The sequence below is a fragment of the Fragaria vesca genome, linkage group LG6 (genome assembly GCF_000184155.1).
Source record: "Fragaria vesca subsp. vesca linkage group LG6, FraVesHawaii_1.0, whole genome shotgun sequence".
NCBI lineage: Eukaryota > Viridiplantae > Streptophyta > Magnoliopsida > Rosales > Rosaceae > Fragaria > Fragaria vesca.
Window position 1 is genome coordinate 31,111,844 of NC_020496.1, and position 19,009 is coordinate 31,130,852.

Consider the following 19,009-nt stretch of genomic DNA (forward strand, 5'->3'; position numbering starts at 1 on the left):
CTCTTCCCCCAAATTACAACCAATGGCGGCCTACGCCGGCTCCGACACCGACCAGTACTGCAAAGACTGCAACCGAATCACATTGACCATCTTGGACCACCGTCAAGGCGACACCATCTGCTCCGAGTGCGGTTTGGTTCTCGAATCCCACTTCGTCGACACAACCGCCGAGTGGCGTGTCTTCGCCGACTCCGAAAACGACAACGACCCTCAACGCACTGGCGACCCCGTCAACCCTCTCCTCCACAATGGCGGACTCGGCACCATCATCTCGGAAACCAAAAAGAATAATAATAATAACTCTTCTGATAACAATCAATCTAGAAGCTTCGGAAGGGCTAACAAGATGGTGCAGAAGCAGCAGAACCCTGATAGAACTCTGACTCAAGCTTTCGGGGCGATATCGTCGAAAGCTTCCATGCTAGGGCTAATGAACACGGTGGTGAGTCGTGCGCAGCAGATTTACAAGGAGGCGGATGACAAGAAGTTTTGTAAGGGGAGAAAAGATGAGGCCCTCACGACGGCGTGTCTGTTTCTTGCGTGCCAAGAAGAGGGGTTTCCAAGAACCCTAAAGGAAATCGCGACGGTTGGGAATGGTGCTAGTAAGAAGGAGATTAACAAGATGAAGGAGCAGTTGAAGAAGGTGTTGGAGATTGATAGCAAGATTATTCATGCCGAGGATCTTACGAGGAGGAGCTGCTCTTTGATTGGGATGAAGCATTTGGGAATGAAGGCGGTGAATGAGACATTGGACAAGTTGAAGGAGTTTGATATAAGGAGGACGCCTAAGTCGGTTTTGGCTGCGGTTATGTACATGGTTGTGCAGCTCTCAAATGATGTCACAAGTTTGAAAGGTGAAAACTTTAACTTGTGTGAACAGAATATGCATACATTGATTTCATATTCTCTTGATTTATGTGATGAAATTCATGTGTGTCGTATATGCCTGTTATGAATGAATGCTGTAAGAATATAAGTTATTCTAAATTAAACTGAGTTAGTCTAGGTTGATTGATATACAAATCAAGTAGGGTTGTATATATAGTCAACTATTTATGTCTGTTAGATTTGATTTGGGTTGATTGTTATGTTTTCTTGTTTGGTTTAGTTTCATAGGTAATTTGGTTTATTATGTAATTTATGGAGAGAAGAAAAGAAGAGAGAGTAATCGTTTTGTTTTCAAACATTCTGCATATTTTGACTTGAATTGCTAGAAGTATATTTTGAATTGGTAATCTGAGCATCTAAGGGTACTCAATTGTGCATTATTGCTGCATCTCTTAATCCTAAGAAGTTGAGAGTCCCTTAACACTACTGAGATATTGCTGCAACATGTGCTTATGCATTACTGCATGCTTGATTGTGCTATGCATATGCATTTGATCACTTGAGCAATGTGGTGATTGGACTAATGCAGAGGTATCGCAAGCCGCTGATGTTGCGGTTGGAACAACTAAAAAGACATACAAGGATCTTTATCCCTATGCTTCAAGGATAATACCCAGCTGGTTTGCCAAGTTGGAGGAAATCAATTCGAAACTTTGCATCCCTTGAAGGGTAGCTACTAGCTAGATTTAGGTATTCTCTTGATGCTTCCTCTGTCATCAATCCTGTAAATGCTTGTTAGGGACTAGGGAGGTGTGACTAGTCTGCAGCTGTTTGTTGGACTCAGTCTGTCTGTGAATCAGCCCTGAACACAGAGCATTGAAGCAAGCCAGTGATTTTGTTGCCAGACAATTTCCAATTTCTAATTGGGATTTGGCTTTTCCTTGTTGATCGATTGAGGGGATCGATGACTTCCAAATTTTGAAATCTAGTGTATCCGTGTATGAATCTTAATTTGTACCTTTAAGAAAATATTGCAAATTAGTTGAACAGAAATAGGAACACATTTTTACGCTCAAATTATTGATCCATAAAAATCTTCAAAAAAGAATATCGATAGTGACATTCTGCCGACAGAAAACATCAAGCACAACTGCCGTCATGATTGATTTGATTTCAGCTGTTTTATGTGTAATTTAACCAAGGGCAGATCCAAAAAGAAAAACAAAAGCTATGAATCCATCCAAGGAGATACAGCATATAAACCAGAGCAAGACAACAACACAGTAGAAGACATACTTGTGACTAGGATTACAAAAATTTATATTTTCATACTCCAACTCACTGCACATGAAAACAGAAACTCTATATAAGTGACTCAAAACTTGAATACTGTGAAAAATAAGCAAAACACAGATACAAAGAAAGAAGAATGGCCAATCCTCATGTTTTGGTGGTACCTTATCCAGCACAAGGCCATGTAATTCCTTTACTTGAGCTTTCAAGATGCCTAGCCGAACATGGTGTCAAGGTTACATTTGTGAATACGGAGTGCATGCAGATGAAAGAAGCAATGTCAATGGAGGAAGATACATGGAGTAAAGTTCATCAGGTTTTTATCACTGCTGGTTTCGACTCATTGGAAGATAGGAAAGAATTATCAGGGAAGTTGACTGAAGAAATCTTGAGGGTCTTGCCCCAAAAATTAGAGGAGCTTATTGAAGATATCAATGGATCAAATGGCGATAGTATTACATGTGTTCTTGTTGATCAGACTCTTGGATGGGCTCTGGAAATCGCGGAGAAGAAGGTGATTAAGCGAGCTGCCTATTCCCCAGCTGCAGCTGCACTCACAGTACTTGGGTTAAGCATCCCCAAGCTGATTGATGATGGAGTTATCAACGATGATGGTGAGCAATACATAACATTCTATGACTAGCTAAAAATAACAACTTTGAACTCAAATACTTCAGTCTTTCCAAACACTATTCTAGGACTGCAAAAGTCCATGCCAAGATTGTAATAGATAATAGCTTGTGCAAAAGACCATGGAAGGTTTATGCCTAACTTCAATTCTATCATTTTTCTTTTCAGGAACTCCCACTAAGAAAGAAGTGATTAAGCTATCACCAGATATGCCTGCTATGAACACACATGAATTTGCGTGGGCATGCCTCGGAAACAAGGCTATGCAGAAAAGTGTGTTTGAACTTATGCTCAGAAACAACAAATCAAGGAAATCGGCAGAGTGGTTACTTTGCAACTCATCTTATGACCTTGAGCCTGCAGCATTTACTATGACTCCACACATCCTACCAATAGGTCCACTTTTGGCAAGCAATCGGCTCAAAGTAAACTTTGCAGGAGAAGACTCTTGCTTGACTTGGCTTGATCAACAAGCAACACAGTCAGTAGTGTATGTTGCTTTTGGTAGCCTAGCAGTTTTCAATCCAATACAGTTCAAAGAATTGGCCCTGGGGATTGAACTCTCCAATAGACCATTATTGTGGGTGGTGAGATCTGATATGATACACACTGAAAATGAAGACTACCTGAAAGAATTCAATGGCAGGGTAGCTACTCGAGCATCGCTCCATTGCTTGTTTTGTGAGCCACTGTGGTTGGAATTCAACCATGGAAGGTTTAGGATATGGAGTCCCTTTCTTGTGCTGGCCTTACTTTGCTGATCAGTTTCTTAATAAAACCTACATTTCAGAGATTTGGAAGGTTGGTTTGGGGTTTGAAAGAGATGAAAGTGGGATCATAACAAGCAGAGAAATCAAAAATAAGATGGAGCAGCTGCTAGGAAATGGAGAAATAAAACAAGGGCTTTGGATATCAAGAAATTGGTTATGGATGGTATCAAAGAAGGTGGTGGCTCAATCAAGAATTTAAGGGATTTTGTTGAATGGATAAAAAGATAGGTATAAGTTCTTCCATCTCTTGGATGCCACATTCATCAGCTGATGAGGGTAATGGTTGGGCTCGGGAAGTGGCAGAGAAAATGAATATCAAAAGCGTTGCCTTTTCCCCTGCAGCAGCTGCACTTTTGGCATTGGAATTTTGTCTTCCACAGTTAATTGATGAAGGAATTATTAACAGTGAAGTTCTTGGTAATGATGGATCAGACTATGCAAACCACAGAAAATTAATATACATATTTTACATTGATGTTTGATGATTCTCTACACTGCATTTTTGCACATCAAAGGCATCTCTGCTACACTATTTTGTTTACTAAATAATGTGGCAATGTCCTAACACTGAGATGTATGTGAAGCCTGAGATTTACTAATGTACACACATAAGAAATATAAAACAGAGAACATAACACTAACACTTTTAAAAGATTACAACACCTGCTGTTCTTTGAGTTCTGCTGTTATCCTTATATTTATATTTTCAATACTGTGATCAGGAACTGCATCAAAAGACCAAGTGATTTATTTGGCACCAAACATGCCTATCATCAAAACTGAAGACCTAGTGTGGAACTGCATCGGTGACTCAGCCATGGTTAATCTGAATGCCTCTGATGTAAATCAAACTTTGGCACATATGATCATTTTCAGAGGTAAAATTCAACTTGGTGATTGAACTGGTACTAGGCTACTAGCCTTATTTCTGCCAAAAGGAAAATTCTTGAAAGTGGTTTCAAGCCAGTTGTTGTGAAAAACTGTAAGCTCATCTTCAGAACTTCCAATAAGTGATGACACTGAAGCTAATACGCAGAAAGCATCCACAAGACAACATAACAAACCAAATTGATAAGCAAATAAACAAAAAGATTGATACTATGATATCCCAAAGTAAAATAGACCAATACACTCATGAAGACAATATCCACAGTAGTATCTCCTAATCTGAATCCAAAGCTGCTTCTATAAATGTTGCAGTCAACAAACTATACTGGAGCACATCTACAAGGGAAAAAAGAACATTCAAGAACAGATATGAGCAAGAAACATATTTTAATTATTACTTACCCTGCACAAGGCCGTGTCATTCCCTTGATGGAGTTATCACAGTGCGCATTGTAATTCATGGCACTATGTCAATGTCAGTTCACCTTCCAGCACCTATGATCACTCAAAATAGCCAGTTGTTTCAACTTATGTGCCTTCTAGATAAAAAAAAAGTATTCTATAGAGGAATTCTTGAGATCAACTATGTAAATCTTTCCAAAATTCGATTAGGTAGTTCCACGAATTAGATAACAAAAGCATAAAATAACTGATTGATGAAACTAAAGCCCTTCACTGAAAGTATCAACCAAACAACAGAATAAACCAGAACTGTGAATGAACTCGGTAAGGTAATTTTAATAGCAAAGAGACAAAGTGGTTGATTCCCAAGGTTTGAGGTCCAAATAACACCAATGCCATCAAGACAAAACCTACAGTAAGAGACCTCCTAAACGGTTAAACCAATGCTCGAAGATCCTATATAGTATGGCCGAGAAATTACATTACCAAACCATCTGAAGTAAAAGAAAAGGTACAATCAAGATAAAAATGAGCAAGCCACATATTATAGCTATTCCCTATCCAGCGCAAGGCCATGTAATTCCCTTGATGGAGTTATCACAGTGCTTAGTGAATGAAGGCTTCAAAGTCACATTTGTGAACACAGACTTCAACCACAAGCGTGTCATGAGTTCCTTGGCAGATGAAACTCATAAAAGGGATGATAAGATTCATATGGTTTCAATTCCAGATGGGTTAGAACCATGGGAGGACAGAAATGACCTAGGGAAGTTATGTGAAGCAATACTTAGAGTCATGCCTGGAAAGTTGGAGGAGCTCATAGAGAAGATCAAGGAAGAAGAAGGTGATAAAGTTTCCTGCATCATTGCTGATGAGAGTAACGGATGGGCTCTGGAAGTAGCAGAGAAAATGAAAATAAAAAAGGTTGCCTTCTGGCCTGCATCAGCTGCACTTTTGGCACTGGAGTTTTGTATCCCAAAATTAATTCATGAAGGAATCATTGATGATGAAGGTGAGTTTTTCGCCAGTCGCCTACTTTTCAGTATTATATGCAAAACTGTTGTGCAATATATCAGTCCTGTGCCATAGTTCCATCATTGGTAAAACATAACTTACAGGACTTGTTTTTAAGTGACAAACAGTAACAATATGGACCTGTAATTTTCTTTAATCTTTTCAACTTTTAGTCTTTCAAAAATCGTAAAAAAGAAAGAAATCTGTAGTTTAGATGTTAACTAACCTGCAGTTCTTAAGTTCTGCTTTTATACTTAATTTTTTTTATTTTTTATCTTGCACTTTGGTCAGGAACTGCATTGAAAAGCCAGATGATCAACTTAGCACAAGGTATGCCCACCCTGAAAACCGAAGATTTGACATGGTTACGCATTGGTGACACAACCACTCAGAAAATTGTATTCCAAGTTATGTTAAGGAGCAACAAGACTGTGAAATTGGCTGACTGGGTTTTATGCAACTCAGCATTCAAGCTAGAACGAGGAGCATTCACCTTGGCACCACAGATTTTACCAATAGGCCCACTTTTGGCAAGCAATCGCCTTGACGATTCAGCAGGAAACTTCTGGCCACCAGACTCAACCTGCCTAGAATGGCTTGATCAACAATCACCTTCCTCAGTCATCTATGTTGCTTTTGGAAGCTTCACAATTTTTGATCAAATCCAGTTCCAAGAACTGGCTTTGGCTCTTGAACAGACCAATAGGCCATTCCTGTGGGTTGTAAGGCCAGACATCTCTGAAGCTACTCCCTACCCTGAAGGGTACAAAGAAAGAGTAGGCTCTAGAGGGTTGATGGTGGGATGGGCTCCACAACAGAAGGTTCTATCACATCCTTCAATTGCTTGCTTCCTAAGTCACTGTGGTTGGAACTCTACCTTGGAAGGTCTATGCAATGGGGTTCCTTTCTTGTGTTGGCCATACTTCGCGGACCAGTTCCTTAATGAGAGTTATATATGTGATCTCTGGCAGGTGGGATTGAAGTTTACAAAGAATGAGAGTGGGATCATTCCTAAAAAAGAGATTAAACAGAAGGTGGAACGACTTCTTCGCGATGTCTATTTCAAAGCCAGGGCTTTAACACTCAAGGAAATGGTCATGAGTAATGTCAAAGAAGGTGGCCTGTCTAATAAGATGTTTAAGAATTTCATTGAATATATGAAGTCATAGACTCCCATGCGCAAGTTGGAAAATGCCAAAAATAAATTGTTCCAAAGAAAATCATGTGCATTACATTCACATTGCTCCCACAGCAAATCCTAAATACTCATTTACCGAAAAAAGTTTGAAGCTGTTGGGGAGATGTGATCTGAGTTAAGAAAATCAGAAAACTTATGATAATTGCAAAGAGAATAAAATCAAAATTGCAGCAGGTGAAGTTTGAGTGTTCAATAGGCCTTTTTAGTTTTTAGTATTAATATTCAGTGTCCCTAAATTATCAAGAATCCGTACCTGTAGTGTAGGCTAGCCAATGCAAGTTGGTAGTGGCTCTTCTGTGAAGAAACAGTCTGAAGTTCATAACCATGTGCCCCAAACTTCATAAGTAATGGAGAAAAGCCACCAAGTTATTCCAGAAAGAATCAGCCAAGCATAAGAATACATCATATATCAGACATTTCCAATTTCAGACAGATTCTGCTAAAAATGACAAGTTTACAATCTCATTGCCAATGGAGATTACCTAGGATTACTCTCACTGACCAATCAGATAGTAGAAGAGAATCAAGAATTCTTACAAACAAAAGAAATGTGGTTTCCCTTGTTATAGGACAAATGTAGAATACAACAGAGCAGATGATTGGAATGAAAGCCGTCTCACTGAAAGCATATATATGAACAGAACAATAGAGAGTAATGAATCACCTGAAAACAAAATGGTTGTTTCCCAACTTTAAGATTCAAAAAAGACAAAATTGTTAGTGGGAAAAAAATCCCTAAAATTAGGGCGGAAGGCAATTTTCCCAATTTTTGGTAACTATTTTTTAAAATACTGTTTTGAGTATCTGTATTTCTTGAGTTTTTCTTTGCTGGGTTGAACATCTGTTCCCTCTTTTGTTCTGTAATCTGGTTTTCTCTTTTGATTAATTTAATAGATCGAGGAATCTTGCATTTGCCTCCTCCTTGTCAAAAACAAAACAAACAAGCCAAGTAGAAGAATGCAGCTGATATAAGCGTGTCCAGTTCATAACTTCATATACAATGAGTATAAAATGGCGATATCCCCATCTCATTGTAAATCAAAGCTGCAAGATTGCACCTATGATCACTCACACTGGCCAATTAGATTAAAGCTGGTGTTAACTATATACAGAAAAAGAGTTGACAATTATATTCTGATCTTCCAGTAGCTGTATGACAATAATATAAAACAGCTTAGCAATAATTGAAACTATAGGCTGACTCAATGAAACTGAAAGCATATCAATAGAACATCAGAATAAACCAAAAGAGTCCATGAACTTGATAATAAAATAATGGATAATCTAATGTCTAACCTGAAAAACATAGAGACAACAGCACTACAGAAATGCCTCCTAGCCTTGAATACTGCAGTACTGCCCCTAGCTCCTTTCTATATATGACTTGGTTAAGAAGTTAATATCTGAAACTGCAAAACAGACATAAGGAGAAAAAATGAGCAAGCCACATATTATAGCTATACCTTTGCCGGCACAAGGCCATGTAATGCCCTTGATGGAGTTCTCACAGTGCTTAGCACATCATGGCTTCAGAGTCACATTTGTGAACACAGAAACTATTCACAAGAAAATTGTGAATGCAATGGCCAATGAAAATCATATACGGCATGATCATGTTCATCTGGTTTCAATTCCAGATGGATTAGAAACGGAGGAGGATAGAAATGGGCCAGGGGTGCTATCTGAAGCAATACAAGCAGTCCTGCACCAGAATTTGGAGGAGATCATAGAGAAGATCAACAAAGAGGAAGATGAAAAAATCACTTGTCTCATAGCCGATGAGAGTTGTGGGTGGGCTCTGGAAGTAGCGCAAAAAATGAAGATCGTGAAGGTGGCTGCCTTTTGGCCTGCAGCAGCTGCAACTTTGGTGTTGAACTTTTGTATACCAAATTTAGTTCATGAAGGAATCATTGATGATGAAGGTAATTTATTCATACAAGTTAACTTGTGAACATCATGCAACCTTGCTATGCATGTCGTATATAAATTAGTATAGCATGTTATTTCAGGATTGATTAAACTCATTTATCAAACTATACAACAAAATAGGCACAGAACAAGCCTATAACATACTTTTTTACTATCCACAGTCCTTCAACCAATTTTCTGGATCTTGTTCTGGCATAATTATTAAGTGCATTTAACAGTACAGAAATTTCACTATATTCTTACCAAGATCATTCAATTTTGGCATGCAGGAACTGTATTGAAAAGCCAGATGGTTCAATTGGCACCAAAAATGCCAATGATTAAATCTGCAAACTTTGTGTGGGCGTGTGCAGACGTAAGCGTTCGGAAAATCCTATTCCATTTTTTGGAAAGAGCCAACAAGAATGCGAAATTAGTAGATTGGCTAGTTTGCAACTCAGCATACGAGATTGAGCCAACAGCAATTGCTTTGGAACCACAGATATTACCAATAGGCCCGCTTTTGGCTAGCAGCCGCCTTGGCAATTCAGCAGGCAGCTTGTGGCCAACAGACTCAACTTGCTTAAAATGGTTGGATGAACAACCACCTTGCTCAGTGATCTATGTTGCATTTGGAAGTACAGCACTTTTTAATCAAACTCAGTTCCACGAACTGGCTTTAGCCCTGGAGTTATCTAATAAGCCATTCCTTTGGGTAGTGAGACCAGATATTAGTGATAGCATTCCCTACCCTGAAGGATACAAAGAAAGAGTAGGCTCTAAAGGGTTGATGGTGGGATGGGCACCACAGCAGAAGGTTCTGGCCCATCCTTCAATTGCTTGCTTCCTAAGTCATTGTGGGTGGAACTCTACAATAGAAGGTGTCAGCAATGGGGTTCCTTTCTTGTGCTGGCCATACTTTGCTGACCAGTTCATCAATGAGAGCTACATTCGCGACGTTTGGAATGTCGGGTTGGGGTTCGATAAGAATGAAAGTGGGATCATTACTCGAGGAGAAATCAAGAAAAAAGTTGAGCACTTGCTAGGTGATGAAGTCTTCAAAGCAAGGGCTTCCAAACTCAAGGAAATGGCTGTGGCAACTATCAAAGAAGGAGGACAATCTAACAAGATCTTCAAAAAGTTTATTGAATGGATTAAGTCATAGATTGCTGGCAAAGGGAAGATACAATAAGCACCTTTGCCAAGTTATTATGTAACATTGCTTGCCACATTGAATCCCCACAATATTTTATTGCTAAGAAAAATCAAACAACTGAGTTTCAATGCTGTTAGAGGAAACACAATTATCATACATGAGTATAACACAAAATCTTAATTGAAGTGGTAAAAGCATTTAAACTATCTTTCACAGCAAGTGATCTGAGGTAAGGAACTTCAACGAAAACTTCCATACTTAAGGTACATAAAACACATAGTGAACAAGAACTCTTAGAGTTTAGAGATGAAACTAAAGATACAACAGAAGGACAGTAGGCTATATGATTAACAAAAAAGATCAAAGTACCAATTTTACCAATTTTACAAAGTACGTAATTCTGTTACTGGCCTAAAAGTACAAGTCTAGTAGCTGCAGCATATAGTACAGCACAGTTTGGTAGTCGCTTAAGTCTAAATTCTTGTTGCTAAACTTCATAAGTAATAATAAATTACTCTGGAATGAACCAGAAGTACATACGAATGCACAACATGTAAGATATGTACAATTTCATTAACATATTCAGCTCAATAGGACACTTTGCCATCTAAATGTAAATCATCAAACTTCTGGTACCTCATTGGCCAACCGGATTGTTGATGTAATTGATACTAGCATTGTAACAGTTATGTCTTTTGTGTAAAGAAAATAGTAGTAATTCCAAAAAAATTAGGATCGAGAATATATATGCATACATTGTATATGTTCAGTAATTCCACAAGGAATGAAATGTAGTTCCACTGATTATAGAACAAAAGTATAAAACAAGGTGATGAAACTAAAGCCAATTCACTGAAAGCATCAACAGAGAATAGGCCAAAAGGAAACAGACTCAATAAAGTTAAGGGCACAACTGCGATGCAAAGAAGAAAAATGGTTGATTCCCAACAATGTGAATTCAAATAAGACCAATACCCTAAAAGACAACACCTATTGAATTGCCTCCTCCTATTTATATGACCTGATAAGGAAACTAAATAAAACATCTTAAACTTCAGAATAACTTAAGATGAAGATGAGCAAGCCACATATTGTAGCTATTCCTTATCCAGCACAAGGCCATGTAATTCCCTTGATGGAATTGTCACAATGCTTAGTGAATCATGGATTCAAAGTCACATTTGTCAATACAGAGTTTAATCACAAGAGAGTCATGAATGCTAGGGATGATGAAAGCCATATCAGGAATGATCAAATCAATCAGGTCCCAATTTCAGATGGGTTAGAACTCTGGGAGGACAGAAATGATCTAGGGAAGTTATCTGAGGCAATACAAAGAGTCATGCCTATGAAATTGGAGGAGCTGATAGAAAAGATCAACCAAGAGGAAGGTGATAAAGTTACCTGTGTCATTGCTGATGAGAGTTGCGGATGGGCTCTGGAAGTGGCACGAAAGATGCAGATCCGGCGAGTTGTTGCATTTTGGCCTGCATCAGCTGCAGCCTTGGAGGTGATATTTAGTATCCCAAAGTTTATTCAGGAAGGAATTATTCACAAAGATGGTCAGTCATTCCTCTCTCTAACCTGTCAATATTATGAAATTATGTTGCATTATATTCTAGTCTAAGAATTTCATAATTCCGATTGATCAAACTCACTCATCAAACTTAGCAACATAGACAGTTGGGGACAAAAAAAACATTCAAGTGTGGGAAATTTTAGTATAGTTTCTGGTGACTATCTTTGCACATCTTTGTAAACAATGGCTTATAATACTATATATGAGTCTATGATTGAATCTTGTACTAGCAGAAATATGAATTGATGAGTACACATAAATTCTTACTGCTCAGAATATAACCACATCATATGCACAAAATATATAAACAAGCAGTTTCATTTTACTAATTCTCACCATGGCCATTCACTTTTGGCAGGAGCTGTCTTGAAAAGCCAGATGGTTGAATTGGCACCAAACATGCCCACAATGAAAACTACAGACTTCATATGGGCATCCATTGGTGACAAAACCACTCAAGAAATCATATTCCAACTTATGCAAAGAAGCAACAAGACTGTGAAACTGGCTGACAGACTAGTTTGCAACTCAGCATTCGATCTCGAACCAGAAGCATTCACCTGCCTGGAACCACAAGCATTCACCTTGGCACCAAACATCTTACCTATAGGCCCCCTTTTGGCAAGCAGCCGTCTGGGAAAAGCGGCCGGCAGCTTCTGGGCAGAAGACTCAACCTGCCTAGAATGGCTTGATCAACAATCACCTTCCTCAGTCATCTACATTGCTTTTGGAAGCTTCACAGTTTTTGACCAAACACAATTCCAAGAACTGGCTTTGGCTCTTGAACTGTCCAATAGGCCATTCCTCTGGATTGTGAGGCCAGACATCTCTGAAACTACTCCCTACCCAGAAGGGTACAAAGAAAGAGTAGGCTCTAAAGGGTTGATAGTGGGATGGGTCCCACAGCAGAAGGTTCTAGCACATCCTTCGATTGCTTGCTTCCTAAGCCATTGTGGTTGGAACTCTACCTTGGAAGGGGTAAGCAATGGGGTACCCTTCTTGTGCTGGCCATATTTTGCTGACCAGTTCCTCAATGAGAGCTACATTTGTGATATTTGGAAGGTGGGATTGAGGCTTGATAAGAATGAAAGTGGGATCATCGCGAAAGAAGAAATCAAGAACAAGGTGGAACAAGTCCTGTGCGACAAAAGTTACAGTGCTAGGGCTTCAAAACTCAAGGAACTAGCTATGATCAATATCAAAGAAGGTGGACAGTCTAACATGATCTTTAAGGATTTTGTGGAATGGATGAAGTCATAGACGTGTATTTCTAGGATTTCACTTGATTTTGGTGAGTCCAATTAAAGGAGGAGCTTAAAAAGTTTAAAGAACTTAATATTACAATTATAAAAGAAAAAGTTTATATTAATCTCTAATAATAACTTTATGTTTGTTCACCCTACCAACTGTTTTCACCCTACTCAATACCCTCAAGATAACTTTTTATGCTTCCAATTCGTCTTCTTCGTTTTCTTTATTTCTCACGGAGATGAAAGAAAGGGAAGTCATCATGATCAAATTTTCCTTTTCCTTTTCCTTCCACTACTACCTAAAGTCCCATGTGCTCTATATAAAGGATCGGAGGAACTTGCAAACCTACCGTCTCTTACAATGGTGTGCTCTATATAAGAAAGATGTTAAGAATTAAGAGAAAACAGAAATCTGATTGCGAAGAAGAGATCAGAACCAAGAGTTGCTCTAAGGAATTCCTAGAAGATATCATGAGGCTGATTCTACCACGGCTATGCAAATCAGATTACCTTTCATGCAGAGTAGTATGCCATTCTTGGCGAGCCGCTGTTGATAAGGCTATTGCGAGCAAGAACTGCCCTCCTGCTTCTCGACTTCCATGGCTAATTAGCATTGATTCTAGTCAGAGATTTCAGGCCAAAGATCATTGCTTTGTTAATCAAAAACCCCTTTACAAGTCAATGGGGAAGTTAGACCGGCTGATTGGTTTTGTTTCTTTTTCTAGGCGCAAATTTGTTGGGTCGATCGTGGGGTGGTTGATCATGGTTGAACATAGAGCTGTCTACTTCTTGAACCCAATATCGGGTGCCCGAGTCATGCTCCCATCACGATCCACCATTCATCACACATCTTTCTCCTTCATGAAAGCAGTAGCCTCTACAGTACCAACCAGGTTGCAGCATTGTCTTGTTGCTAGCCTAAGTAAAAAACACCGTTTGGCTTTCTGTAAGCCCAAGGATAAATCTTGGACCGTTATTGAGGTTGAAGGTAGAGAGGATGATGAACTCGTCAAGTTTGGTGATATCGAAATAATCGATGAGAGATTATATGCTGCAACTGACCTTGCATCAGAATCCTTAATGGTGTTTCACATTTCATATGCCGACGGCGGCCCTCCTACCTATTCGGCTGAAAGGTTGGTTATGAATCACCCGAGGCCAGTTCGTAATGAAATTTTCGAAGATATCATTCCTCCTCCGGGGGATAATGGAGTACCGGAGTTCACTTACACGGGGGCTACAAGCCCTTACCTAGCAAAAGATTCTGCATCAAAGGAGTTGTTTATGATTTTCCGAAACATTAGGGTATCTCTTAAGCAGGGTGCTAATTTTGCCATTCGATGTTGGACTACCAAGTCATGTGAGACTGAAGGATTCCGAGTGTTCAAGTTGGAGGGTAATATTAATGGTCCTCGGTGGGTAGAGATTGTCGACCTCGGCGATCGGATATTGTTTCTTAGTCGTCTCACCAACAAGTTGGTCTCTTCCGGCAATGGTCTTAGTTGTTCCTGCAGTGACAATAAGGAACTCGAAAGAAACTGTATCTATTATGCTTTCGGTTTGCGATCAGCATTTTTTCTGCGTCATCAGTTTGGGGTGGATACGTTGAAAACTTTTCGTCACTTTGGGGTGTATTCTTTGACAAATAGGAGCATCAAGCAGCCTCATGTTCTTCCAAAGAATCATGCCAGATCCTTGCACAGACAATTTGCTTGGATCACACCAAATCCAAATCTTTGGTAGCTAACCCTAGATAGTTGCTCAAAATTGTAGCTATCGCGATCAGAAAAGAAACCTATACGAGGTTGGATACTTGGATTGCCAATCTGCCATTCATCAGAAAGGCTGGGGTGGAGCATAAGATTGACTTCTATGAATCAAAAATGCCTTGTTAGCCCTAACTGATCTCGTCAACGACGCAAGTTCGTAATTTGCGATTTTGTAGTCATAATGTATGGAACTTTAACTTCATTACTAGTGCAATATATGACGAACTAAAATAAGAAATTCACACGTAGTATTCACCGATTCAATTATAGCTAGCTAGAGCGGCCAGAGGTAGTGCCTCTAGTAATTAAGCTTAATTCTTGTCTCGTTGGTTTTTGTTTATGTATAATTGTATATGTATTGCGGGAGTGGATTCTAAGCACCAATGTGCACTTGCACTATTAATATATAATTGCTCAAATCGTTGTATGGAAAGATCGAATGAAGACTAGAGACCCCTAAATTCTTTCCTTTTATTTTCATTTTTGATCCGATCAAATTAAACGCCTATAATAAAAGTACATTTTCTTCGACCTAGTGTTCTCACCTCCTTAGTTAGAAACACTTGGGACTTTTTTTTTTTTTAAATTTTGTTAACGGTATTAGTATATATGCATATAGTGCAACGTAGATGGTTGGATCAAAATACTGCATATTAGTTGCTCGGTTCACATGCATCTTGGTACGTAGAAGAATTTTCGATGTAATGCTCTGAGTTGAATGAATCGACTATTTTACATTCTTGGTGCTTAGATAAATAATCTAATCATCTGATGAATCATCATCATCATACTCATTTTTCAAATCTTCAACTCACCCCCTTCATGAATAACATGTTAGCACAAGATTTTGTATATGATTCGTTGACATTCTTATACAAGCGTACGTTTCATCAGTATATAAGCCTTATTTGCTGGGTCTATGTGTCTTTATGTTGGGCATGTGTGTCTCTTTTGTTAGGGTTTATTGTACTTGTATTTTGGTGTATCATTTGAAACATCTAATACAAGGGCCTTTAGTGCCTTTGACCCAAAAAAAAAGTACCTCATTCTGATGTCAAAAATATCTCAGGTAAATGTATATCATGTATCTGCATCATATGCACTGGGATCGATTGAATCTATGTTTCAATCCCGAGTACGTCGGGCTGATTAATTTGGTCGTCTTTATTTTAGAAAGTATCTTTCTTGATTTGTTTGTGATTTTTATCAGCTGGTCAAAACTGATTCAGAATTGCTTGTGTTTAATTGCAAATCCTTTAAAAAAGATTGTTTTCTTTTTTTAGGATTAGGTTGATGATATCTAATTATATATATAAAGGTCGACGTGCCTTGGTAAAGATCTTGCAAAACCTACCGTACCTTACAAGTTTCAATGGCGGTCATTAGAAAGCTGCTGAGTAATAAGAACAAACAGAAAAAATATGATTGCGAAGAAGATCGTGATGAAGAGATCAGAACAAGAAGTTGCTCCAAGGAATTCCTAGAAGATATCATGAGGCTAATTCTACCACAGCTATGCAAATCAGATTACCTTTCATGCAGAGTAGTATGTCATTCTTGGCGAGCCGCTGTTGATAAGGCTATTGAGAGCAAGAACTGCCTTCCTGCTTCTCGACTTCCATGGCTAATTTGTCTTGATTCTCGTCGGCGATTTCGGGCCAAAGACCATTGCTTTGTTAATCAAAAACTTTACAAGTCAGTGGGGAAGTTAGACCGGCTGACTGCTTTTGTTTCTTTTTCTAGGCGCAAATTAGTCGGGTCAATTGAGGGGTGGTTGATCATGGTTGAACATAAAACTGTCTACTTCTTGAATCCAATATCGGGTGCCCGAGTGATGCTCCCATCGGGATCCACCATTCATTCCTTCAAGAAAGCAGTAGCTTCTACTGTACCAACCAGGTTGCAGCATTGTCTTGTTGCTAGCCTAAGTAGAAAACACCGTTTGGCCTTCTGTAAGCCAACGGATAAATCTTGGACCATTATTGAGGTTGAAGGTGAAGAGGATGAACTCGAGTTTGATGATATCGAAATAATCGATGAGAAACTATATGCTGCTACTCACCTTGCATCAGAATCTTTAATGGTGTTTCACATTTCATATGCCGACGGCGGCGGCCCTCCTACCTGCACGGCTGAATGGTTGGTTATAAATCACCCGAGGCTAGTTCGTGATCAAATTTTCGAAGATATCATTCCTCCTCCGGGGGATAATGGAGTACCGGAGTTCACTTACACGGGGGCTACAAGCCCTTACCTAGCAAAAGATTCTGCATCAAAGGAGTTGTTTATGATTTTCCGAAACATTAGGGTATCTCTTAAGCCGGCTACTTGTTTCGACATGACTGCTAAGTCATGCGAGACTCAAGGATTCCGAGTATTCAAGTTGGAGGGTAACATTGTTAATGGTCGACCTCGGTGGGTAGAGATTGTCGACCTTGGTGATCGGATATTGTTTGTTAGTCGTCTCAGCAACAAGTTCGTCTCTTCCGGCAATGGTCCTAGTTCCTGCAGTGACAATAAGGAATTCGAAAGGAACTGTATCTATTATGCTTTCAGTTGGCCATCAGTATTTTTTCTGCATGAGTATGAGGTGCGTGCATTGAAAAAATTTCGTGACTTTGGGGTGTATTCTTTGACAAATAGGAGCATCCATGCTTTACCAAAGCATCATGCCAGATCCTTGCACCGTCAATTAGCTTGGTTTACACCAAATCCAAATCTGTGGTAGCTAACCCTAGATATATAGTTGCTCAAATTGTACCCCACGTACAATGCGTAACCCAGATTAAAAGTTGGGTGGTTTACTCTTGCTCGAAGATCTGGCCTCTAGTTTAAGACATTCACTATTATGACATTAATTATATGTATGCAATTTTTGTTTCTATCACTGTTGTGATTAATGACATTTATGTGATCACTTCTTTGTTGGACCGGGATCCTCACCTCATGAGGTTTGTAACCATCTCGATTATAACTAGTTTAGTTCTAGCAAGCAAGATGAGGTCGCTTTCCTTCGTTCGTCTTGCTTGCTAAGACGAAGATAATAACTATATAATTTAACTAAGACGATAGAATTAAACTAGTTATAATCGAGATGGTTACAAACTCAGTAGTAGAATCGTAACTCGAATTCATAAGAATATATTGGGTATGCTTGATGATTTTCTGCTCTGATTGCTTGCATGTAGCTAGCTTCTGAAATCATTAACTTACTAAGTTTGTTCAAAAAGTGGATGATGATAACAGATCAATATATTAATAACATGTAGTACTATATCAGAGACATAAGTTATTTATTAGTTGCTCACCAGGTGAACATATATATACATTTATGGGTGGTTGAGCATAAATTATTTGATCGATTGTTGACTAGGTGAACATTACTGTTAAATGGACATCTGCTCACTGTTTGCTTATGATCATATGATCCTATCAGTAGTGTTCACTTGATCAGTTACTAACCAAGAGATTCATGATTAGTCACCGTTAGATTTACATCCAATGATTGAAAACAAAACAACTATACTTTAAAATAATTCTCTTCACCATTAGATTTACATCAAATGATGACTGACCATGAATCTCTTCGTCAATTGCTGACCACGTGATCATAACTGATGATCGTATATTCCTATTCACTCATATTGCGATCGATCAAGTTCTACCTAATAAAAAAACGAAATACAGAGAAGCAATTATTACGTACCCGATAGTAGTCCTTTTAATCTACATGAAATTTTTCTTCTTCTTGTGGTTAAAGCATAGGGCCCTAAGGATTTATTAGTAGCAAGCTCGACCTGAACTCCACGTTACAAAATTTATTGAACGGCAACCGTAATATCGAGTTCTTCACCAATGTCACGAGGCCGGCCATGAGTCACAACTATTTACCTCATCTGGGAAAACCAGCACAGCTTTGCTGAGCTTGCCTTGTTTGCCTTTCGCACATGGCTTCTCTTTTATAGGCACACTCCCTTAATTATAAGGATCTACCCCAACACACACACACCACCAAGAACGTTAAGAAATGGGCACAGCAGGATAGCCAGGAGAGACATCCAAAGTGGCCGAGACCCCTCTTATTTTGGCTTTTGCACATGCCTTACTGCCCCTCCTCATCAACCTTGTCACTGATAGAGAGGACTGGCGAGGGACACCAAGAGTAGTGCTGTCAATTTCTTCCAGATATTATGTAAAATATCCTAGCTCTCGGGTTCAGAATTTATTCAGATTTTTCAGACTACTACACCCATGCTATGCCATGCGCCATTCCTCTCTTTAATAAGCTTTTCCAGTACTTATACTACTGCTGCTGCTGCTGCCT

General features: G+C 39.1%; 6 protein-coding genes and 1 pseudogene across 6 annotated transcripts; all 7 read left to right on the top strand.

Annotated features, from left to right (window-relative positions):
* The first annotated feature begins 22 nt into the window (after nt 1–22).
* On the top strand, nt 23–1,554 carry LOC101299115 (transcription initiation factor IIB-2-like). The gene is made up of 2 exons (XM_004306029.1): nt 23–854; nt 1,418–1,554. Exons 1-2 carry the CDS (start codon nt 23–25, stop codon nt 1,552–1,554), a joined length of 969 nt encoding a protein of 322 aa, XP_004306077.1.
* A 703-nt stretch (nt 1,555–2,257) lies between these two features.
* On the top strand, nt 2,258–3,749 carry LOC101299407 (annotated as a pseudogene).
* A 1,590-nt stretch (nt 3,750–5,339) lies between these two features.
* LOC101299697 (UDP-glycosyltransferase 83A1-like) lies at nt 5,340–6,994 on the top strand. The gene is made up of 2 exons (XM_004306030.1): nt 5,340–5,823; nt 6,117–6,994. The coding sequence occupies exons 1-2, from the start codon at nt 5,340–5,342 to the stop codon at nt 6,992–6,994; spliced, it is 1,362 nt and encodes a 453-aa protein (XP_004306078.1).
* Nucleotides 6,995–8,458: 1,464 nt separating this feature from the next.
* On the top strand, nt 8,459–10,096 carry LOC101299986 (UDP-glycosyltransferase 83A1-like). Its single transcript, XM_004306031.1, has 2 exons — nt 8,459–8,945; nt 9,222–10,096. The coding sequence occupies exons 1-2, from the start codon at nt 8,459–8,461 to the stop codon at nt 10,094–10,096; spliced, it is 1,362 nt and encodes a 453-aa protein (XP_004306079.1).
* A 1,066-nt stretch (nt 10,097–11,162) lies between these two features.
* On the top strand, nt 11,163–12,926 carry LOC101300275 (UDP-glycosyltransferase 83A1-like). Its single transcript, XM_004306032.1, has 2 exons — nt 11,163–11,649; nt 12,025–12,926. The coding sequence occupies exons 1-2, from the start codon at nt 11,163–11,165 to the stop codon at nt 12,924–12,926; spliced, it is 1,389 nt and encodes a 462-aa protein (XP_004306080.1).
* A 374-nt stretch (nt 12,927–13,300) lies between these two features.
* On the top strand, nt 13,301–14,659 carry LOC101300558. Its single transcript, XM_004306033.1, has one exon. The coding sequence runs from the start codon at nt 13,301–13,303 to the stop codon at nt 14,657–14,659; it is 1,359 nt and encodes a 452-aa protein (XP_004306081.1).
* Nucleotides 14,660–16,057: 1,398 nt separating this feature from the next.
* On the top strand, nt 16,058–17,413 carry LOC101300843. The gene has a single exon (XM_004306034.1). The coding sequence runs from the start codon at nt 16,058–16,060 to the stop codon at nt 17,411–17,413; it is 1,356 nt and encodes a 451-aa protein (XP_004306082.1).
* The last annotated feature ends 1,596 nt before the right edge of the window (nt 17,414–19,009 follow it).